At 38.1% G+C, this 25619-nt stretch overlaps 1 protein-coding gene across 2 annotated transcripts in view; it reads left to right on the top strand.

Moving 5' to 3' along the window:
- The window catches only part of LOC117213549 (amphoterin-induced protein 1), a 169422-nt gene that overhangs the window by 88876 nt on the left and 54927 nt on the right, over positions 1 to 25619 (top strand). The window contains exon 2 of one of the 2 annotated variants that reach the window (XM_033458966.1): positions 2405 to 2551. In XM_033458966.1, the coding sequence (XP_033314857.1) occupies positions 2482 to 2551 (70 nt within the window). In that variant the 5' untranslated portion in view covers positions 2405 to 2481. Of the gene's footprint in view, positions 1 to 2404; positions 2552 to 25619 lie in introns of those variants that run through there. The other variant, XM_033458967.1, reaches the window with a different exon arrangement.

Below are 25619 nucleotides of genomic sequence, written 5' to 3'. Positions count from 1 at the left end.
TGAGAGTGATGCCGCTTAGAAAAAGGGTTGTACTCCAAAGAACGCGATACATAACTTACGAACACATTGTTGGTCCACTGTGTCCCTTCTATAGTCGCAGTTATACTTATATATACATATATATACGCGCGCGTGCGCGTGTTTGTGTGTGTTGTCACCTTCGTGACGCCAATGAACCACCCCTTTTAAGGCTCGCCCCTATATGCCTCGCGCGCGTTTAGATAACAACCGCGCCGTGGTTATACACAGTCTCGTAACTACAGTTTCGCGTACACATAAGTACAGTTCCATCTAACCTTACCCTCCTCTCTTGTCATCGGGTATGTTGGATTTCGACCAACCACAGACGGCCGAACCCTTCGTTCTCTCTCTTCGAGCTCCTTACGCTGCTTCTCGTTTCTTCCACAGACATCGACGCATTTCGTCGATTCTTCCTGCCTTATATCGTGTGGCTATGGAAACCGCCGACGGATTCAAAGGGCTGCAAAGAACCAGAAGAAAACCGGAAACGCGCCATTCACTTAGGGAGCGCGGTTACGACCACACAATCTCACGTACGTTTCCATGAACGTGCAGTAAGATTCGAATGCCCGTGCTACGGGGGATTGTACGTGTATGAAGATGTACTACGTGGCGATTGTATCGTGGTTTTTTTATAGGTGTCTAGATATTTTGAAATTACATGTGATTTTAGGTTTCGTTATTGATGAAGTATCCTATGTATGTGTTCCATTATATTTACTAAAAAAGATCTTAGTGTGTAACAACTGGTATTTGGATTCGTAATTTGACAATTCTTTTTTCTGCATTGAAAATTCCTCGAATTATAGTAAATATGGAAAATACTATTTGTACACAACAAATTAAGTAATTAAGTCCAAGTATATTAAATTTCGTATCATTTAGTAGTACTTGTATATGGCTCCTCCAGAAATGTTCATTCTGTGACACATAATATTGAAAAATATAAACACTTATTTTTCTAACAAATAAAATATAAGTACATAGTATAATTTTTGCTTATTTTTTGTTGGATTATCTGACAAATAATTTCGTAAAATTCTTACTGCAATTGCAGAAACAATGTACTTCCTGTCATTAAAATTTTCTCCGTATCCATATAAATTGCACCCATGAAATTACATCCACCCGCAATGGTATAACGTCCAACTGATTCGCGCATTTTTTTCCTGCAGCGACAGAATTGATGGACTGCTTTCCATTCATCCAAGCCAATGATAAACCGTCGTAAATCAATCTTCCTTTTATCGTCAGCTTTCGTTCATTTTCCTGTGTGTATCGATTTACTCACAGTCGCTGCCCGATTGACCCCATATTCTCTTTTGTTACATCTATCTGCCCTAGCCTTTGTGCTTCGTGACTATTTCAACCAGGTTGCCACGCTCGCGCGACAGCTAATAACATAGCAGTTGTTGGCCGCTTTTGCAACTGACAGTTCCAGGTTTGTCAAAAAGTCCCTTTGTTCCATATAACTTTTCCTACGATTGTCTATTATTCTTCGCGCCGAAGTTGATACATTCAGAATTTCATTACAGGCACATCAGTAGAGCTCTATTTAATAATTAAACGAAATCACAGTATAAATATTATACGAAGATTGAGATAATAAAACATTCCTCTGGATAGAACAATTTGAATTAACCAAACATTCCCTAGACCTACCAAATTAAAATTGCGCGAACACCTAACGTAGGAATTTCCCAATAAATCCGCCAATTGCCACTGGTCCTCACCAGTGTACTTGCAATTTACCTAACAGCCCATTCAACTTCTTTCGCAATATCGTTCTCGTGTTTCAACCGGGTTGCCATTCACCAACGGAACGAAACGAACGAGCGAAATCACGCTCGACGAGCCAGTTTCCCGCAATTTCGGAGCTCTATTCGAACCCGAAAAGGCGCGGCTCCCTGTCTCTCGACAATTTCACGGTCGGCGCGAATAAAGCTGGCTGGTTCGTCCCGCGCGCGCCTTAAATCCAAATTAAAAGGGTCCCCGCGGTTCGTTTCGTGGTCAGGTGCAAAACTTTTTAATCATGCAACGCAATGGCCTCTGCAATGGTCGACAAGTTTCGCCGAAGTCTCGAACGGTGGCCGCGGGAAAATTAGTTCGGCCTGATTAAAGCGGCCACATGATACAGCGTTGCAATTAAAAGTGTCATGAAAAATGCATAGCCAGCGTTAATTATCGTTCGGTGGAGTGCGCGCGCGACGAGTCGCGCATATCAGGAATTCAATAATATCTTTGCTCGCGGCGACAGCTCAACGCGAAAACGCGAGCGTGATGTTGCACGTGGCTACTACGGAACCTATCGATATCGATTGCATCGTAAACCTGTCCACCGCGAACTCATCTAATAAAGGACCATTCGTCTTTGGTGTTTTAGTGTCACGCGTCTGCGGGGATTGCCGCCACTTACGTCGACGAGGAATCTTCGAGTCAGCGATCAGGAGCGACATATTGATGTGCCGGCGATCGATCCACGGACCAAGTGACGAGGCACCGACGCGCCGCCAAGAAAATCTCCACAGACGTGAGTAAATCTGTTCTAACCTTCTGTAAAATTGAATTCTGTTCGTTGATGGAACATGTGTGGATTTATATTTGGGTCGATTTCATGCTTCTTTGCTCTTTGACGCTGTTTCGTGCGTTGACTGGAGGATTAGGCTAGGGTTACGATAGATACGTGGCCTGAGGAACTGTCGTTATGAATGCGTCAGAACAGTTAGATACATAAATTCTTATGAGAATGTGCATTTCGGTCATCAGATATTCCATTCGTCAGAATATTGTAATTGTACTGTAGTCTTGAGAAAGGCGTGTTACCATTATAATTATGAGAGTTATGATATTTTTTAACTGAAGAACAGTTGAAATGTTTTATAATTTGATTCGTAACAATATGACATAATAGGCGACGTATATTCTTTTATTATCTATAATAATTTCACCGTTCGTCACCGTAATATACAATCGTACAAAATTACGATCTACAATTATTAAAATATAAATTGCAAATAAATATTGCAAACGCTGACGAAATGATTTACTCTCAAGAAATAAATGGAATTTCCTTTTTACTTCTTTAGTAGCGAATTTGTACCAAAGAGCAATAGAAATAACTGCTATTAAGTTAACGAGTCCATTTAGCGCGTAATCAACGCGGACTATACTTTCTTTCCCAATAAACTTGATGAACCATTTTAATTAATTCCTTCCCTTGGTAACCGTATAATTTTTCGATTAATTCGGCCATCCTACACGACTAGCCACCCTACAAAAATTAACCTACGAAATTTTAAATTTTAAATTTCCAAACTCAATTACCAAATCCAATCAGTTTGTGTCGCTATACACATATTACTTTTCCTACGGTGATTATGCGACTATGTGACTAATCCTTTACGTTTACCTCGGAAGAAGCATAATAGATAGTGTGGAAAATTGATAAACTTCTATTATATGAACTTAAATTGTACAATATAAGCTGTTTGTTCGTCGATGAGTTCAGATAAACGGAGTTCTATTGTATTCTCTTGAAACAAAACGGCTGCCAATGAAACAAAATGGTACCAGTGTAAGGAACAGGGAAAGAAATTGACTGTTAAGGGTTGATTACATTACTTGGTATAGGCACAAACGTGGCTACGACACGACCAAAATTACTGGGCAAGTTGCGGTGCACCGCGGCGTGTTCTCTTTCGCACTTGCATTCAGATTCATAACTGTGTGCCACGGCCATCACGGCACGGTTTCAACGCAAAATGGAAACGTATAACGAATGACGGAATTACCAGAAAGTGGAATTATATTGGGGCTATCGTGGAGCTCCAGCGTCCCACGGGAACGATACTTGTATTTTTAGTGCGAATCGATATTACCATACCCTAGCAGACCGAAGCTCGAGGTGAAATTTAAATTTACGGGAGAAGAATGAACCCGCTCAGATTATTACCTGCGCGTCAAGACGATCAAGGAGTTACTCATTTGCTATCCTTTTAATAGCAATTGAATATCGATTGAAATAATTGTGGAATTGGTTGGTTTTATCTTGATGAATTTAAACATCGAATTATCAATTATATTTTCAGCATAATGCTTCCAACAAGCAGATCAAATACGTATAAAATGTATTTGCGTGTATCTTTATTTTCCAGTACAGTGCTTCTTTATTAGGTTCTATATTTCTTCATCCTACGCTTCTTATCTTCGTCAAATTTTCAAACCTATCAAATTTCAAACCGGTATCAGTAAAGTATCAAATTTTCGTAATCATAATAATTCGTAATAATTTCCAGATGTATTAAAACGATCAAAATACGGCATTAAAATTAATTATTATTGTTATTATATAATTACACGCGGTTGTCAAATCACGAAATCCAAAGAATCCAAGAAATCCTAATCGCAATTCCATTTGATAAAATCGAAGCTCGTTTCACATAGATGCTGCTTTGATGCATCAATGTATTAGTTTGGACTGTTGAAAATAGCATTAGAATATCAGATGATCCTTTGGCCGCAGAGTGGAGGACGCGCCATTTGCACTCGTGCCTGCACACGGCTGCGTTCAAAACGCAACAGTGTGATTGCGAAACCTGGAGAAACGCTAACGGGTGTCAGTGGGTGACTTGTGGATACGGCGAACATCCCACGTGCACGTTTATTTCCCCGTTATGTTGATTACAATCCCGTCGTGTTCATACATCGGTGGCGAACGTATGACCGATAACGCATCTGCTGATCCTAAAGGCACACGTTTGCCACGTTGCCTATTTATTCAATCCCAATGCCGTAAATTTCGGTTGCAACGAATGCCTCCTTCCGCCCTATCGTACGGGGTGTGCGTATTATTCTGTCAATGCTGTTACGCGGACGCAAAGGATGCGGTTTCTGTCGGGCATAGACCGCGTTCAAGTAAAGCAAAGTTGGTCATCATCAGTGGAAATTGGATGCATCGAATAGAGTGTGCAGAGCTACGGCCACAATGACGCACAGTCCGTGAACGTTATTTACTGACTTGGCTAAACGCGTAATAATGCCCTCCCTGTAGGATGTACAGGGTGGATGTAGAGAAGAAGTTTTTTCTTGAATGATTTAGTGTTTTAGTATTTTAATATTGCGAAAAAGTTTTCGTCTTGATTCATTTCTATCTCAGTTTTTTTCTTCTAAAAGGGTTTCGTTTAATCGTTTCAAATCAACCCATTAAAAACCAGGAAATAGTTTATCATAACACCGCAAATGCTTCAATATGTTTAAATTTCATAGAATCGTGGAATCCAAATAGTGAAAGATACAACGGTAAGAAAATATTCAACGAAATCTTGGAATTTCAGAATCACAATTTTAAAGACACGCAATTCGATAGCGTAGATTGATCGAACAAGATTGCAATTGAAATGTTGCGAATAAAACGAAAAGGAATTTTTTAACGAAACTTCAAAACTTTTTGCATTTCTTCAAAAGAAATATACATTTTCTACTGTTCGCTGTTTAATTTTAGTAAATATATTATTCGTAATAATAACAAAGATATACAATGTGTTGCGGCAGATGTCTTCGACCATTTATACGAATCTCTCTCGAATTTCAGACATCAAAGATGCAGTACGCAAAAATCAGACGATTAATTGATAAACAGAAAAAGAGTAAAAAGTTAGGAGAATAAAAGAGAAAACGAGGTGCACTGACGCGTTGATCACGAAATAGAGAATGTAGCTAGGACTGAAAGGGAATATCCAGTGACCCTGTTTTAGACCTCTTTTCATACGTAGCAACATGGTTGAAACGAAACTGGAATACACCCCCGCGGAAATACGTCAGTGGGTAAATGGGTCCGCGAGTTTCCCCTGAAAAATATACGACTATGTGAAATCGACATAATGGCCAGCTGATGGAGCCCGTTAATCGTGATTATTCCGTCCTGGTGCTGTACATATATCGACCTTACAGCCAGCCGATAGCTGGAGTTAATTGCGATTATTTCGTACTGCTACAGATCATCCACATCGTGGTTAGTTGATAGCCGCAGCTAATAGCGATTACGTGCCCCTACGTGCTGGTATCGATCGCAATTCGTTTCATTTCACTGCCACCAAACCTGCTGACTACGTTTCGGCGGCAGTTACCGATAGAATTGGGATAAGTGGTCCGAAGATTGGCTACATTGCGCGAATTTCAGCGATACGTTATCGTACGTTGACTTAGAATATAGAACGTAACTTTCCTATACTACGAACATATACCTTCGTCAATGGTCACAATTTTGGGAACGCTATGTATTTCATAATTATAGAATGTACAAGAAAAACGGTTCCTCGAACAAGAAAAGAGAAGAGTACTATTCCAGAGAAGTAGTAAACTTTGTAGATTTAACGTACTAGAAGTTAATTTTGGATCTGAAATGGTAGAAGTTTTTTATAGGTCAGAGATTTTGAGTTTATACAGATAGATTCTCGTCGTTCTTCGACACGGTTCCGTTCGTTATACGATGCCAGTTACTGCAAATACGTTTCCGTGGAAATCAATCTAGGAAAGCTCGGGTTCCACAAGAATTATTGGAACATAAAGATAGGTATCATTCGTAAATCAGGTCAAATACATCATACGATCTCCGCGAAATCCTCCCTCGTTTTACGCTATCGAATTCGTTGTGGAATCGAATCCTATCCATAATAAAACCTGTTTTCATATATGTATATATATATACATATATGTATATATATTTCATATATGTATATATATATACATATATGTATATATATTTCATATATGTATATATATATACATATATGTATATATATTTCATATATGTATATATATATGTTTTCATATATGTATATATATATGTATGTATGTATATGTATACACACACACACACACACACATATATATATATATATATATATATATGTGTGTGTGTGTGTGTATACATATATATATATATATACATATATACCAGGAGACGCCAGAAGATAATTGGGAAAGAACATACGGTAGTAACATGTCCGTTTTGTTTCTGCGTTCATAAGTCGGCCTTTACGTCAATTTGAAGTGCCAAGGCGAAAAGTTAATCCGGTGACGAACGATGCTCTAAAACTCTGGTTGCTTGAGACTCTAAAAGGGCTTTAAAAATAAAGGATGAAGTTTTTATTTTAGTCCTTCGAAACGGCTCGAAGAAAAGCTCTTCCACTTTTCCGGCACAAGCAGCGCGCACATTAAATTCTTTACGAACCCTTAGCGCAACCGGTAATAGTTATCTCCGGCGCAGCGTAGCTTTCACCCTCTGCGCTTTCTTTTGTTCGAAATTACATTTTCTTCGGGTTAACGGCCAGACTGGATTTGCTGGCTGAAACATCGACCGATATTTTTCCTCCCTCCAATATATATGTACTCGCTCCACGGATCAAGCTGAAAAGGCTGCTAAACTACAAGGCAATTTTATAGGCACCGGCTGCTATAAACTCGTAAAAGTGTAATTCAATTCAACGACTGGGAACGAGGCCGTGTAACAATAAAATATTTATACGTAACAATGATGCATGTCGAAAATTCCTGTCGCTTTCTTATTTTTCTTTCGCGTAAATCTCATGTGAAATTCCCGCACCGATTGACGTATGTATCGATGTATATGAAACATAGAATCACGGAACCGTGACCTTTTTGTCATGATTGTCGAGATAGAACGAGTATCCCAACGACGCGATGCGAGTTCTTCGTTCTCGTTCAATAATGCATATTCGAACGCACCTTCGCCGACAGATTGCACTGGAAATTCAACACGTCGACTACGCGAAACGTCACTGATACTTTTGTTTATCATACCTAGACCGTTTTGTACAGTATGAATCTCGGTCCTCGAGACACTCTCGAGAGATATAACTCCACGCCGCGTCGCGTCGAAATGTCACGTTTGCTCGAGTAAATCTTCATTCAGTGAAACGAGGGTACCTACACCGACGTTCAAAAGTTGAGGATCCGTTGATACGTAAGTGGAGATAGTTTGGTACATTTTTTTTATATTAATTGGTGCTGCTAAGTGTTACACGGTTGATAGAACAAGAATAATGAGATCGTCGATTGAAGCGTTCAGTACGTGTCTTGAATTGGAATCAGTATTTAATTTCATATCGTGCGTCGTAAATTCAAAATTTTGGGAAAGCATCTATGGTAATTTTTTAGTCAAATACAAGATACAAGTATCAGTAAATAAATTCAATCAGCAGTGAACGTTTCATCGTCCTAATCTCTACAGTATTAATTCAACCTAAAATTCTAAAATACAGAACGTGAGGAAGAAAGGAAAGTGTCAATCTATTTCGTCTCATAGTTCACTCATATGACGCTGTATATTACTCCTACGTGATAGTACTGTACTGTATATTACACACTTCGTACAGTTTTGAAAAAAGATCGCTAAAAGACTAGTTTAATAATGGAAATGGGAGTACTTGCAGTATCGTAAAAAGTTTTGTATGTTCTGTAACGACCCTGTTCTGAGGAATACCAGCTGTAAATCACTCCTCGTGGATAAAACTTGGATACCTCTTTGATGAACTCATTTGCATGACAATGACGTGTTTTCCAATTCATCTCAAACAGTAATAGCCTCAACTCGATTCTAACGTATGTTTCGTACCAAAGCAAACTAAAAACCTATTAAAAATCGAAATTGTACATCTAAGTCGAACTTTTGCAACTATTTTCCATAAAAATAAGGTTTCTTTTCGAAGAAATTGAAAAGTGAAGTTTCGTTTGACTGGAAGTAATTCTTTTCTCAATCAAGGTCTCATATGACTCAAAAACTTTATCACGCGCGTACAACTAATCTTTTCACGATACGTCACTCTTCGTTTTCCATTGCGTCATGATTGCAGAAATACTCTAAATATATACAGATATCAAGACGAGACGAGAGATAACCAACGAGAGACGAGCCGCGCGACAACTTTGTCGTTATCGTGGCCAAAAATGTGACCGCGAGAGCGTGCAATTATCAACCACTATGCGAAATGTTTCGGATAGCAGGATTCGCCCGGGCAAACAGTTGTCAGTGAAACGCGTAACATCACGCGTCATTCCACTCGACGTCGCGAAAATCAGTGCCACGCGAGCATTCGACCGGATTCAATGTCAACGGAGGAAGTAACGTGGGGTGAAACTGCAGTTAAATAAACAGCGACTCCGTTCTCGATCGTACATCATTTATGACGCAAACGTCACTTGCCCGCCGGAGAAATTTATTTCTTTTTGCAGGGCGTCACCGGGTTGCACCGACCGTTCCATTTGTCACGATCATCTTGAATACACGTCTCCATTCCCCTTTCGCTTGGAGGAAGAAATTGTTTTGAATGGAGAAACGCCGGTGCTGCGCACTATACGTGATCGATGAATTGTTTCCGCCGAGACCGAGTCCTTTGCATCTTGTTTTTTGACACTGTCAACTTTATGAACATTCCTTGTAATGTAGGCTTTTGTTACATATCTTTGAAACCACAAAATTTCCTGAAACGTACTTTTTAAAAGAGTTGTGAATTGATCGATTTAATCAGTTTGTTAACGTCGATCAAATCGTACACGGAAATACGCGTTTAATATAGTCAGAAATAGAAGGATGTAAAGATTGATAGAACCGTCGTTCGAAGAATATCAATGAAATCATCCTGAACCAATTTTAAAGAAACCTTGGAACATTCTTTCAAACACGCTTGAAATATTCTTGAAGCAATTCTGAGGCATCCTTGAATTATTTCTAAAACAGCCTTGTAAAGGACGTAGAATGCGTTAATCGATGTAACATACAGCGTACTTGTTCTCGAAAATGAAAATATACTGTCCAGTACCTACTAGTACTGTATATTATTGAATTAACAAACACGTTCTCAAAGAAGTTTGATCTCTTTCAAACGTCTCTTTCTGTACTGATCGGAAGTGTATAGGAATGGGGAGTGAGGCGAGGGGAGAAGAAAGAAGGGCCGGGTAGTTGAGTCGGTATTCGTACAGATAGCCAGAGCAGTTGCTGAATGCCAGGGGAGGGCAGCTGTTGCAAATTCTAACAAGAAGATGCAATCTCACGCTAGATCGACTCGCTTATCCCGAGTGTACAGATGGAGGAGGCGTGCGCGGCGTAATTTTTAGCAATCAACCCGGCCCATTTTCCCGGCCCTCCTTATTCTTTTTCCACCGAGTAATCGTGTCCACTCGGTACTGGGAAACTTCTTTGCTTTCCCAAACAACTCGTAACTCCTTCTCGATCCCCGCTGAGAAAGTTTTCCAGCCTGAAATAACCTATTTTCCAACGATCCGTTTACTACCGAACGAATCAAGGAGAAAAGAAAGAAGAAAACGAGAAGAAAGAGAAACCCAAGGTCGATTAGCGAATCGATAATGGTAAAAGAGGGAGTGAAACGCGGTTGAGATTAGAATCGAGTAATCGTCGAGAAAGGAGTAAATACAGACTTTTATCTTCGACTAATCTATGTGTTTTTCAACTCTGCCGGAGTGGTTACGTCTTTGTTATCGTGCAACCGGTAGTGTCGTGCTCGGAACTCGATACATTTACATTTATTACGTTAAGCTGAAAAAATGACGTTCGATAAGACGAAGTGTCGCTCATTTTCTTTTGCCACTATATCGCTACTTTCTTCGAGAACGTTGTAAAACATAGAAATTCTTGGTCACAAAGGGATTCGAGGAATACATGGGACTATGGTATACAACGTTATTCCGAGTATAATCGATGTGATGATATTCGTGCTGCGACACGAAGGTTAAATGCCTGTTAAAAAAAAAAGTGTGCTAGCTTCCAGATTTTAATCGTTCACGCGTTTACGAGTCAGAAACGAAAACGTAAGGTCATCGACCGAATACCGTTTAGCACGTAAACCCGCAACTCCATTTTCTCGCCTCCGTCATCGCCGAATGGAACTATCTCGTGCGTTTCCATCAACGATCGTGCGTCGAACGCGTCGTGACCAGCTGTCACTCGTTTGGATAAGATATCGCGTTTCTCCTACGTGTTATGTGCAGTGTGGCTAATATTGCGGACGAAGACAGGATGATTCGAGAGGTGAGTTGAAATTTTGGTAAAACCTGTTGACAGTTTTTAATTCTGAATGTGTGAAATGTGAAAGGGAAGGATGTGGTGGTGATATAAATTAAACTTAAAGTCATGACAAAGACGAAAATAATTATATAGTGGAAAATACGCAAGAAGAATAATCGTGAAGTAAAGAGATGTTATTTTAGTTATATTTTGATGCAGTGGTGTTATAATTCGGGGAATGTAGACTTTTAGAAATTTGAGGAAGTTTTATGTACACAATGTGTACAAGTAATACTGGTTGAGATTTCACTATAGATCTGTATGTTCTTTCGCGATTGAGTTTTGCAATAAATTCAGCTATCTCATCCCTCCGTCTATCGGCCTATCTTGTCGTTATCATAATTGCTTTGATGATAAGGTTTAGTCATCGAGCGTGTACCAATATTATGTTTCTGCGAAAGGTAGTGTTATGAATTATTCAGCGATTGACGAAGCATGGGTAATATACCAGCTATAAAGGTTGTAGGATATATTAAGTTTTCTGGTGGTAATTTTTATGTCTTCATAAGCATTATAAATAACGGGCAATAAAGATAGCAAATAAATTTTCAGATAATTTCTTTTTATGAATAACGATATACTTACGGTGTACTTGCACAATGAAGCTTTTGTATATTTTGTAAATTTGGGAACTTTTTTCTGGAATCCAGTTTCATTTTTTATTGTAAAATATTGAATCTCGTGTGTTCGTCACTCTTGAATTTAAAACAAAATGCGTCATGGATCTTGCCATCTATAAATAGTTTAATTTGTTTTTTTATATTTGTAAAAAATTACACCTTCTCTTTTAAATAATTATACAAGAAAACACTCAAATCTGAGAAAAACGTGTGATCTTTCAGGCTATATTTATTATGTTATTGTTCATCATATGACTCACACGCTTTCGTAGATAATATACCAGTTCCATGTGAGTCGTTTTTTATTGTGAGTGACAGTCATTTCCGAAAGTAAAATGTAGGGTGGAGAAACCTGTCAACGATTTCAGCAGCTTAATTTGTCAGACAGTAGTTTTACTAATGAATATGTCAAATTAAAATCTATTGACTCTTCCCCTAAATTATATGTAAGACTTTAATTTAAAAAGAAAACAAAAAACAATGGGACTTTTACATTTAGATACGTATAATAAGCTAAGATGCTGAAATTAAAAAAAGTAATGTTCATCCTAGAAAGATTACCTGAACCCCAATGTACTTCATAAAACTGACAAATGTAACCTGTTTACATAAGCTAGTATACATCTGCTATTAGCTGTTATAAAAGGTGTTTTAATTATAAAAGCTCTTATACAAAAACACGAAGACATATAAACTAGCTTTACTTTATTTTTGGTCTTATGTACGACATAAACTAGTTATTAAATATTACCACTTTTAATAAGTCCATCGATCATAGTTATTTTTGACTATCTTTATCGCTTTACATCTTCATATTAATCATTTTCCTCAAGAATTTTTCTAAAAGTACACAGGAAATCTATGTTACATATCCAAGAAAAATACCTCTTACATGCTAGAGAAAAAATGCCATAAAATATATTATTGAAATTATTAATGATATTATCGATAAATTATTACAATATTATTAATGAAAATGTATTATCATACGTACATTCTTAGAACATGTCAGAACTGAATTATGATATATCAATAATATTTGTAATTCTTTCCAATTTCAACTATTACCATAAAAAAGTGTTCGTGTCGTTCGCCCATTCCATTTCCACCCACAGATCGATCACTGATTCTGAAACTATGCGACTTGCTTTTCCTCGCTTTAATCTCTCCGGAAAGCAGAGGCCTGGCATCGCGGTTTTTAATTCTTTCGCAGGGTCCGCAGAGATCCATCTCAATTAGCGCATGTTATTACGCCGGAACAAGGTTCAGCTCGCATTACAAACTACAGCGAGGAACCGGAAATGATGGGCCAGGTCAAGTTAGTTTCCGTGGAAGGTCGGTGGAGGGTGAACCACGAGAGAATGGGATAAAGCGTGCTTTCGTCCGCATATGACCGGCAAGATAACTGTGAAATTTCAGGGTTGCCGAATGAGCTACGGAGCACCGACTCATGGCATATATTCCACGTCAGACTTGATAATAATTCTAGCGACGTAACCACGCCAATCGAGAGTATGTGTCTACGCGATATATCTAACTACATAGCGGTCGCTCGTCATTCGGAAGATGAAAGTTGCTACCAACCGTGCACTTCGATGGAGTTCATTAATTATGATAACAAAAGCCTGTTTCGGTGCAATTTTCAATCCCCTCGGTATCTATTGTAACTGGCGAATAATACATCATTATTATTTCGTTGCATAATGGGTGGTGCGCGCGCTACCACTACCGCAACCGCGGACCCATCGATGGTCGTATAGGCCGGAAAATGGACTGGAATTAAATTCGTGTGAATTAAAAGCCGACAATGACGAAGAGTCGTAAATAGCCTGAAACACTACCGCGAAATGGATATAAACGCTAATGTCGGCCCTGGTATCTAATTCGTCTACAGAATTGTACGTTTTTGGGGTCATTTCCGTTATTTTATCCTTCGAAATGAAACGATCTTTTTTCAGAATGATTCGTGTGATTTCAAAACGCATTGCTTCTTCATTCTTATTGGTTTCTTAAGTGCAATAGTAGTGTGTTGTTTTATCATTCTAGAAAGAGAAATTTGTCTTACAAATATGTTCGAATTCTCAGAGTTTTAAATTACGACTAGCTTTTCCTTCAGTGCTAATTTCGTTTCTTGTCTGTTACGTATATGTTCGTAGTAAATGAATAAATTAATGTTCTTCGTAGTTCATGATTAATAACGTTACTCAACCTGTCATTGGTTATACATAATATACACGTGTCTATTAAAGTTTCAAGAAGGTCGAAGCTACAATTATACTAAAGTGGTTGCCACCATTTTAGTTAGTCCGCGGTGGTTCGACGCTGTAACGATCGATCCATGGACTATCTTGCGATACTAACTATCCTAGTTGCCGCTAAGTTGATGCTAAATCTTCTAATATACATACAAATACATTAATCAAAGAAAACTAAAAAAATATCGTATGACAAGTAAACATCACGATAAATCATATACATATACATCTTCCTTTTTCATAAGAGACATCTAATATATCTTTTTTCTTCCACTCGAATACACGATTCACCGAAGTATATTATGATTATTGTGAATCGACTTATGTACATATATTATCAAATTACCTCGTTACACATTGTCTAACATATATACATTATCTGCTCATTGTTCTAATTCAGCTACATTATTTCATTAAGGAGTAAATTAAGCTAATTATATATTCCTACAAGATACAATATTCCTACGGAATATAAGATTATATTATATTCTATAAGTATCGATTTTAAAATATATGTTAATTATAATCTTGTCTCATTAATTCGAAACGGTTCTACAACGACTAACGAATATGGAGAATGCTTCATATTAATTTTCTACTTTAATTCTCCAATCTTTTACTGTAGTTATAAAACTCATATATGCTGGACCATTGTTCTGCATTCTACTGAAAAACGATTCCTTTTCTTTCAACGAGATTTAAAAAGAAATACACCGATAATCACAGCATGGAATATCAAATGAGGTTACGGGAACAAAGAAATAACTTACGGTTATTAAAAAATACATAAACTTTGCATTCAATCTAATATAAATGCTTTCAACCCCCCCTTTCTTTCTCTCCCTCTTTCTCTCTCTCTCTCTCTCTCTCTCTCTCTCTCTCTCTCTCTCTCTTAACACCTAATTCTCACGAATTGGACGTAGTGCATAATTGGAGTCGTACGGTCTGAAAAGACGTATCAAGAACCGAACCGTTTCCGTTGCAATAAATTCACCTCTGGCCGATAGAGTCGTTTCATCCCTTCGATACGTTCAACCCTTGTTCGACTACTTTTATCTGTTTATCTAGCGAGTTGGCGAGTCGGTGGGCACGAAAATTCGAGCGCAACGGAACAGCACAATGAGGCGGCAACGTATATGTGAAATGTGTCGGCAGTAATTGCCACGGTAATTACAGTACGTCAGTTCGCCGACCACTGTCTGTGTAATACGAGTACAAACGTGGCTTCCTGCATGCACACGTTCTCTGCTCCTCTTTCGCTCTCTCTATCTTTCCCTGTCTCTCTCGTTCCCACACTCTTTCGTCGCGTTTGTATCATGGACATCTACGACTAAAACGAGTGAAAAAACTAACGATGCTCCCAAAGATGCCATAACGACAGTTGATTACGCTGCCGCCCTATCTTTCCGTTCTTAGTTCGCGAACTAACGACGAACCTTAGAACCCCTTTGCTTCTTTCTCATCTTCACTCCATTGAATATTATCTTACCTGCAAGCCTTTCACACTGGAATATTATTTTACAATCTCGTTTCTATTTTAATATGGAATAGAGGTCAGAGGTTTCTAATACTGATATTTTAGATCGGAGCTCATCGAATTCAAATTTTTCTATCCAAACAAGCAACTTTGTTACACTACACTCCTCTTTAATAGAATATAGCCACCATTTTTAACTGTATAGTCATTATTTCATGTCTGAGATAAGGTATTTAATGTATCATTTATTAAATACATATTCTCGTGTGGTAAAACAGAATATGTGAAATTTAATAAGACTCATCAATAATTTTATTATTTCATAATTTCTCCCAGATGTTAGTTGTAATCAAGCGTGCCTTCGCGCTGCCGAGTATATATGAAGACAATTAGAAATGAACCTATACATGTTCAATAATTATATTAACAATGCTAACTTTGTATTAAAATCGTTAATTACAAAGGAAGATTTTTCTGGTATGGAGTTAAGCTATGAGTGTCCGATTACCATCGTTTACGTAGATTAAAGCTACCAATCATGCAGTTTTCGAGTTGGTAGAAAATGCATTACGAAGTTTGAAAGGAGCCTTAAGAAGGAAAAACTCGAATGCCCGATACAAAGAAACGTCGATTATCCTTAATGGAGTTCCCGATCGTTCGAAGCTTGCACGGGGCTCCTTCAAATAAAACGGACTCTCTGATAATCGGAAATCGAATAATCGAAACTCCATTGCAAATAATTTAACTTCCTGGCTACTTTCCCGCATTTATTCCTTGCTGCGTAGTGGCCTATATTCGATAGTTCACTAAGCGAAAACGTATGAAGTTGTTCGAGCTGATTGAGCCTGTATCGAAACAACGTTAATTCATTGTTTGGTCAAGCATAGTATCAAATATAAAATCAGACATCCGATCCCCGTTACCTTGCAATTTCGAAGTCACTTTCGACCATCAAATTTCAATTTATGGAAATTTTTCATAAATAGGTTCGATCCATATCTTTAATACAACGTATCTTTTGAGAAAAGTCGAAATTTCCAGAACAAAGAAGATCCATATCTCGTTCGAAAAATAATATAGTATTATGGTCTTGTAATTCTCTCAAATTTTATGAGGATTGATAATTTCAATTGTCTCATAGCTTAATATCTTTATCTTATCTTTATGGACCTATCTCGTATTCCACTTTTAGTACTGGAATTAATTTTCACAATATACATAATGCAGCCTACGTACCATTAGAAAGTAGTCACTAAATTTGCAATCTCTTCAGAAATGCTGCGTCGCATCGCACATGTATTTCAAAAGTTCCTACATCATTTTCCGTTTTTCGTAAAACAGTTGTTTAAGTTGAGTCATTTTTTAAATACACGTAGGATATCCGACTTAGCAAGTTCTGCGAAGCATTAACCAGCAACGTAACTCGACTGTCACAAAAGTCACGTTTCACATGGACGTTCAAACCTCTGCGAATTATTATCTGTACTCCTGAAGGATTATCGAATCATATTACGGGAGACTGAACGGACCGCGTAAGAGCGACGTAGAATTTCCGTGGCTGGTTCGTTAATTAATCAGGTCGAAACGATAATTTCAGCGTGTACTCGTTTTACGCGGCTGGTTTTATTTATTGCTCCGGGAAACTGTAGCGTTAAAACAAATCGTTCGTAGTCCGCGTGTACTGGCGCGCCAGTAAATCATCGGCGCCGTTACTATCGGGACTGGGTCTTGCACGTGCGTGAGCATGAATTATATTATCTGCTGGATCACCATTAACGCGCGTAAACCTCCAACGATACTATAGATGAAAAATTACGATCTGTCGGGAAAAAATGTTATCGCATCTAATCGATTCGCATCTCCTACGATGATGCTGAAAGATCTTAATCGATTGCACCTGCGAATGATGAATTTCCCTATTCGATTACCGATAAGATTTATAGATCGTGGTATGTTAAGAGTAATGATACAAGTACCATCATACTTCCTATAATTCCATAGCAGGGGAATTATGGATTGATGCTATATCGCGTATTTGCATGATCAATGTTGACTCATGTTCAAACTTGCTTTGAATTTATATAATATTACACGTGGTTATAACATTGGTTATTATTTAGATTGTTTAAAGATTTATTGTAATATTTCAAGTCGTTTCTACACTACTCTTGATAACTACTTTCTAGAAAACGGTGTCTCTCTCGTTGGAAACAGTGTGAAGTTCAAAGAGAACGAAATTGTCGATTGTTCGAATAATTCAACCCTTTAGAGTAATCATCGACAACTGACAAATCAGTTTCCCTGCATCTAACCCAATTTAACGGAATTTTTCTGGGATGTTCATTAATTTCAACGTACGGTTAAAGAGAAATTCTTGCTCTTTTTTCATCTATAAGAGGCCAAGTAAATGGATTCTACTCTTCACGGCACATCAGCCGCGTTTTTAAAGCACGTAACACAGACGAGATTGCGCGCCATTGCTCTTTTTTCGTCTGCTTCCGTTTATCAATCTGCTTTGCCCGTCTTTATCCTGACAGTATCATAATTGCCTTCATTGCAATTAGTTCCAGCAAGACCCCGGGAAGCCAACGATCCTGTAGTAAAACGCAAAAGCAAGAACGGTAATGCATCGATCTCGAGCAAACATAATCTCCCCGACAATCCTATCGCCATAGAACAACGTGATTCTCTATTCGGTGTTAAATGACCGCAATTACTTATTAGGAGAATCGTATGTGCTACTACACTTGAATTTAGACGAAATGTCATAGATGAATGAACAGTTAAAGAATGTTATTTATATAGTAGGAAATACCTCGATACAATAAAAAACAGATAGCGTCTATATTGGAAAAAATGTATTGGAAAATATTCTAAAGAAAATGTTCTATACTTTGTATAAGAAATTTCCAAATCACGAAAATATTTAAACGGCTATAAAAACATTTTATGAATATGTTATGTATATAATACAGAATATGGTATATATGTGCAATGCAATACGTTCAAATACTTTCACAAGCCACTATATATCCAATTGTATCATACAACATTTCCGTACGACTTTTTGATGAAGCTAAAATCAATTCCACAAACTCTAGCAACGTGAAGTCTTGAAGTCGTTGTAATCGTGTCTTAACATACAACTTATTTACATATAGTTGATACAACTTCGAAAACTTTGTAAGTCTTAACCAAAATTATTTATAGCTGATATTCCCTTCCAGACGATTAATTTCTACAGTGTCGTGTACGAGTCTGGAAGCGGAGCAACTTTTCGCAACAATTCGCCCGGAAGTAGTTCGCAAGTTCCGTGCGTGTATCACGCGGCCTATACGTTACTCGCCATTTGCAGTACACAATTGCTACGGTGGACCTAATTTCGATGAGAAGGTCGATAGGTTCAATTGCTGGCCCGTGCATGCAACACCACGCGCTCCTCTTGCTCCGCTCAGACGTTCGCGCGTTTCGCCAATCTGCTGGCTTATCGTACGATATATCGGTCCACGCCTCGCATACGTTAAACAGATCCGCGCGATCATGGTTATTTGCTGAATTCGTTCACCGGATCTATCGTTTCTCTAATTCCATGACCCGATACAGACGTTTTCCCTTGGAATTGCGCCATGGGTTTAACGATACAATCAAACAGTATGAAACGAAGTCACAACAGATCTTTGTCTTGTACATAATATGATGATCTTCTAATAGATATTTGATTAACACTTCGATTAACACAAGCATTAAGATGTCTGTTGGGACAAGAAGAAAGATTGCTTACACTGGCTTAATATCTGTATATCTTTCTTTATTTTTGAGAAACATGCATAAGAAATTAATCCATAATAAAAGCACATCTCTGAAAATCTTCCAAAATTTGCAAGTATTCAAGACAATTTTTAAAAATAAATTTACATAACTAGAATATCAATCGGATTTATTCGCAAGAAAGAACAAATATTTAAAAGTAGAAACGGACGTATCGTATCGGCAGAAACTTTCGTAATAAACTACACAGAACATCGTGCTGCTCGTATTTGTCGAACTCTTTTTTGATATTAAAATCGTTACAGAAAGCACGATATTACTGTTACTTCATTCTGTAACGGTACGTTCGTTCGCAGACAGCAGCTGTTCGGATATTAGCCTTAGCTGGAAAGGATTTGCGGATGACCTGGATAGTTTAATCCGCCCAGTTATCTAACGGATAGAAGAAGGTCTGAAAAACCGTTTAACAGATTCATTATACATCTTCTTCTTATTTAACTTACTTGCGATATCATATTACAGATATTTTTAGAATTAAAGTAACGCTTCCCTGTCTTTTGGAAAAAATCTATTTTGATCTTTTTTTATATAACAGTAAGACATTGTATTTTTCAATTACGTCATGCGTTTCATAATACAATATCGTATTCTATCCGCTCTTTCGAAAATAACTTCTACTCCCACATATTAAATTGTCAATTACGTTTTCCAAGTAACGTCCAGAAAGGATTCTCTCTGTCCGACTAAACGCGATAACGACAAAGTTTTCAACTTTTACGACCTTCGCAACTCCAGCTATATGAAAGTTCCATTCCGGAGCTCTATAAAAGGGATATACCTTCCGGAAGTCAAATGTCCAAAGATAAAATCAATGGTCGATTCAGACTTGGTCATTCGGTAGAACAATCGCAGTTTATTGTCAGCTTGATATTACTTGTCGCTTCGGTTTTAATTCCGCCAGAAATGATTATGAACCAAAAAATATAACAAGAAATATATACTACGTCCTGAATATTTTGCCTTCTTGAAATATATAACAATTCTGACATTTCCTTGTGAAAGCTGTTCCAATATTGGCAGAAATGGAAAGAACAAGGAACACAAAGAGAAGAACGTGGACTGGTATTCCATGATTTTTCAACTTCGTTTTAAAAATTGGTAGGGAATTTCTGTTTCTTTGATTACTTACTCCTCGCGATCTGTCCTTAACCGGATATTATTAACTTTTGAATGAATCGACAAACATTGAATTATGTGATACACGGACCTCCAAGTTCGGTCGGTGCATTAATAAAATTGCGTTACATTCACCAACGCGTGTTCGCCGACCTACAAATTAATTACGCTGAATTATTACGCTTTGAAACCATGATAACAATAAATATCGCAAGCATGGCTCAAACCCCTGCTGCTTTACCAGTTAAATTTGCCACTTACGTTTTAAAATCCAATAACATATTATTAATTATCATATCCGCGTCGCACGTTTACATGGCGATCCATAGATTACCGGGAGTGCGACCGGATGCTCGCAATTGCGATTTCATCCTGCTTGTTCCGAAACCTGTTCACCCGCGATTTATCTCGATAACGTCGCTTGATAATATTTCCAATCACGGATGCGTTAAAATATAACGCGTTTAGTGGTATTTGAATTCACAATGCGTCAAATAATAAAATTCGGAATTTCGAGCGTGTTAAATGACGTGGAAAATTATTTTATGATAATGAGAAATAAAACAGAAAAATTTGAATCCGTACGTTTGAGATAAGGGAGTTCGTAGTTTTTAATATGTCCGTTATTTTCACGAATACCACATATTCTTAAAATTCTATACATAGATAGATTATTATACTTCCAAATAAAACCACGAACCATTATGTACGTATGTACCATTAGACATACCATGTTTCTTGATATCTAAAAATCCTAACTGCTTAACGAAACGATTACTCGATATCAGACGATACATCGTGATACGGATATGGCTTATACCCAAAAACTCAAGCTATAAAAATTGACTGCAACAAAACCTATATAAAATTCTGTATTGTCCAGAAACATGTCAAATGAGCTTGATATCCCACTCCTGCTTAGGATCTCAGACTCATTGCATACCTCGAACATCTCCATATTTCCCCGTGCGCATGACCAAAAACAATGAGCACACAACGCCCAGTAAAACAAAAGAAAAGGAAATAACAAGAAAAAAAGAAGCTTTTACATAATAGTTGCGCGATACGTTGTACAATACCACGAATATTCATCGTTGTACGTCGAATTCCTCCCATTAAGAAAACGAAGGCGCGTTCCTTGGAGAATATCATACACTCGCGAGTGCGTCGCACGCGTGTATTATACGTTCGACAGAATTTTACAGCGAACAAGAGGTATCGATACTTTTATGAACGAGAGCACTGGCTGTGCTCAAACATTCGCGTGTCTCCTACTGATTCTCTCTTACGATGCATCTACGATATGGAGGGGCATAGATATCTCTGCCATATCCACGTTATTCAAGCCTGTAGCTCGTTCACAACTAATGGTTCGTGTTCCACGATCTCTTTCCATCGCAGCTAATATCGCGAGTGCAGTCGTTTCTCGTTTTTCACCGGTGGTTGGTGTCTTCGACGTTCAAACTGACGAATATTTAGTGGACGGGGCGGTAGATACATAGTGTTCGCGTTGGTTCAATATCGGGTTATACATGGCGGATGAGTTGTCAGTCAGAAATGTAATAGTCGTGGAATATTTTATGACGAATATTATTGGACAGGTTAAACGCGTATATTAAGCCGAAAGAACGAAAATACGTTATCGTGTTTTGCATAATGTCAGAACGCGTTGAGACGATTTAAAAGCATCCACAACGAGTTGTGATTCTCTGAATTCACAATGTTCTAGTTATTTTTCTACCGCATAAGAGTTTCTCACCTTTGGACCTACCATAGTATGTACATTATACTATAAATCATCTTGCATGTTAAATAGTATTTATCGTTGTCTAATTGTAAAAATAAATTCCAAATTTCTATGAAACTCAGGGTATTTGTAGTTTGCTCGTAACGAACGTTATTCCGAAATATTCAGAAATAGTTTCAGAAAGGTTCATTGAAATTATAAGTTAAAGTTCGAATGTAACCACATAATATTCTCTGCGTTAATCTTTGACTTTGGAACAGCTGGCTTCAAAGGTTGACGTGTTTTAAGGCACTCCGCCATGATCACACGATATCCGATAGTACGCCAGGATTGAATAAATTTAACAAACGAGTTCGGTTTTTGAGCTTAAGCTCCCTGAAATTCTAGTGGCTAACTATTTCTTAACTGGTATCCCTCTTTGCTTCGAACTGGCTTTACCATAGCGCAGAGAGAAGGTGGACTAGGAAAAAGAAGCAAAGGGAACCAGTAACCTTGACAATCTAATGGAATTTCGATATTATACAGTATCGGTTTCATAGCACGGCGTACTCCATAATCTGGCCGGTGCATAACTACACCCACCGGAGTATCGGAGTTTCGTCGAACTTCTCAGAATTTTACGAGATTAAATATTCGAAGCCGGGTCAATTGCTGCCTTTTACCTTCTCGAATATCGACCCTAACAGCTTCGATCTCTTTTTTTCTTTGCCACAAAGGTATGCTATACAGGATGATCCATAAATGCATGCAAGTACTTCAGACGATGAATCTACGCATTAATATAATTAAAAATACGTCATATATTATAGCCGAAGCATGTCTTGATATCATCTAAAGTTTATGAACATCGATCTATAAGAATCAGACAGAACTTCAGGCTGTCATTATCTTTTTCCCGAGTTCGTTGTCGTTTTAGAGGCGAATAAATAAAAATTATTTTAAAATTTTGCATAACATCAAAATCATCTATAACTGGAAATCTAAGATACGTAGGACATATTCTCATACGACATCCTTTTACTTATATTAACGTGTAAATTTATCCTCTAAAATATTTTCATACATTTATGAATCACCCTATCTGATATTCTCTCGTGACTTCTTATACTCTTCGCAAGATTTTATCTTCGACTTTACGCCGTATCCCACATACTGCTATATCAAAGGTCAGAAAAGAAACCAAGAAAGAGAAAGCAAGGGAAGGAAAGATGAAAACCCTTCGTACCCCGAAGTGTTACGTTCCTTTGTTGCCAGGCTCGACTTACGAATACCTTTCCCAGTGAAATAAACAGATCGTACGTTCCGCGGTCGAGTATCTCTTTAAATTATTTTGTGCTTTCATATCACGCGCCCATAAGGATCCTAACAAAGTAGCATTGGGTCTCTCTTGGATGCAAAAGAAACGCGTTGTTTATGAAACGCTCGTTTCTCTCGAGTGGTATGTCTGTGCTACACGTAATAGCGAAATGCTCGTAATAGTTTCAATTTTCCACTTCCTTTCAACTGGCATTCTCTAATGAATGAAAAGGGGCCTTGTTTGCGCAAACAGCGACGATTACAAAGCTATGCCGTTGTTGTTACTCACACCAACCCTCCGGTTTGCCATAATCGACCATCGCTGATTCGACGTGTCCCACCGGCCGTGAAATGGAATAAACAGCCAACGAAATTGCATAGTTTCGCACGTTTGTTTCGACCGAGGGTTCAGAGATCGCGTGACGTTTTGCATTTTCGACCATGAAACGTTGAATCGCCTGAATGAGATTAACGCGAACAAATGTGGAATTTGCATTTCATTGTTCACCGTTTTTGGAACGGATCACCAGTCACCGGTTTGTTCGTTCTTTTTTCTGGAATTGCCGAAAAGATACGAGACGAGTTTCCGTCGTTCGTCTTATTCCTCGTGGTTGCGCTGATTAGATTGTTTACGCTTGTCGTTTTTCATACACGCTGCTTCTCTTCCTGTTGCATAGTTTTCACGCAGAATTTATATATACAAATTTTGAAAAGGTTCGTATCAGTGTATATCATCTTTGTAGAAAAAGATCCAATCTAATTGTACATCAAATGTATATTTGGATTCACGTTGCACAATAAATACGCGTTTAGTTCGTTCGAGAAATACTTATAACAATGAGGAACAATAAAAATGTTCTATTAAGTAAAATTACACCCAAGTAGCAGCTATGTACTAAATTCATATTATTAATCCATCTCTTTCATAATACGCTCTTTATATGCATATTTTATAATTACACATTCATTTAACTCAATCTAAAACTTTTTAATTTAAAATACTCCAATCAAAAGCGAAGATAAGTCACGATATCGAAAATACTCTTCTCCCTTTCGATCCCAATCAATATGTACGTCACAGCGAACGAGTCAAGACATCGCATACAAATCGTTTAAAAGCGCAAACCAGTTTGCTCCTCCTTCGACCAGCTATTATCCCCACATTCCCTTTACGCTCTGCAAATAGAGGCCCGTCGCAATCGAGTCTTTATTTGATTGCTCTGATGGTCTCTCCGATGGTCGCGGCTGACTAGAACGAAGCAATGTGTTTCCCGCAGACGTGTTCTCGTCTGGCCGCGTTTTCACAGCCGTTTATTTGCTCGCCAAGCACGTGTGCGCGCGTACACCCACGCGAGAGGAAAGTCGCGTGCGACGCACGTGTCCTCGACGCCTCGCGATTCGCTTCCAATGCAAGTTGCACACGAATTGCACGCGAGTTGCTGGCGAATGTTTCGACGATTGTGTTATTTCGTTTTGTCTGGCGTGTATTCCAAGCGTGTTTATTTTCACGATATTAGAACCATTCTCTGCTCGTCTTGTGAATAATGGCAACGAATAGAGAACGAAGAATAGCTGGTTCTTACGTCTGGCCTTTGCGGTGAAATATATATGTGTTTAACGCCGATGTGTTTTACTGATGTATCTATTCTGATTATTCTAGTACGTATTTTGAAAAGATGATTATTGAAAGTGGTATTATTTAAGCGATTGTTTAAGAGAACTTGATGTAAGCAAATTTAACAAAATTAAATATAATTGTGGAATTAAATAGTCTGAAAATTTGTTATTGAGATAATAATTATGGAATATCGATCATATTTTTGCAATATCTGGTAATTGAAAGCAATGATAAATTGAGTTAACTATTCCGCTGGAGATATTGTAACCGATAGATCCACAGATACGTTGTACATATTTGTATTAGAATTTTTAACGTGATCGAAAGCATTCGGTAAGCTCTTCCCAGCAGCATTTCCACGCGTTCGCAATTGTTCCGCAACCGAATTCCTATTGCGGCAAAATGAGCGCATGTCCATTCACCGGAGGATGCGAGTAAGAACGCTTTTCACCGTTCGGAATCCTAGAATCTCGTTGGACAGTTGCACCAATTTCTGCCACGACCCGGCCATTACCGCGATTCGTATAATACGCGATTCAC

This window comes from Bombus bifarius, unplaced genomic scaffold, assembly GCF_011952205.1.
Source record: "Bombus bifarius isolate JDL3187 unplaced genomic scaffold, Bbif_JDL3187 scf7180000009125, whole genome shotgun sequence".
NCBI classification, from domain to species: domain Eukaryota; kingdom Metazoa; phylum Arthropoda; class Insecta; order Hymenoptera; family Apidae; genus Bombus; species Bombus bifarius.
This window is presented reverse-complemented; position numbering and strand designations above follow the sequence as displayed.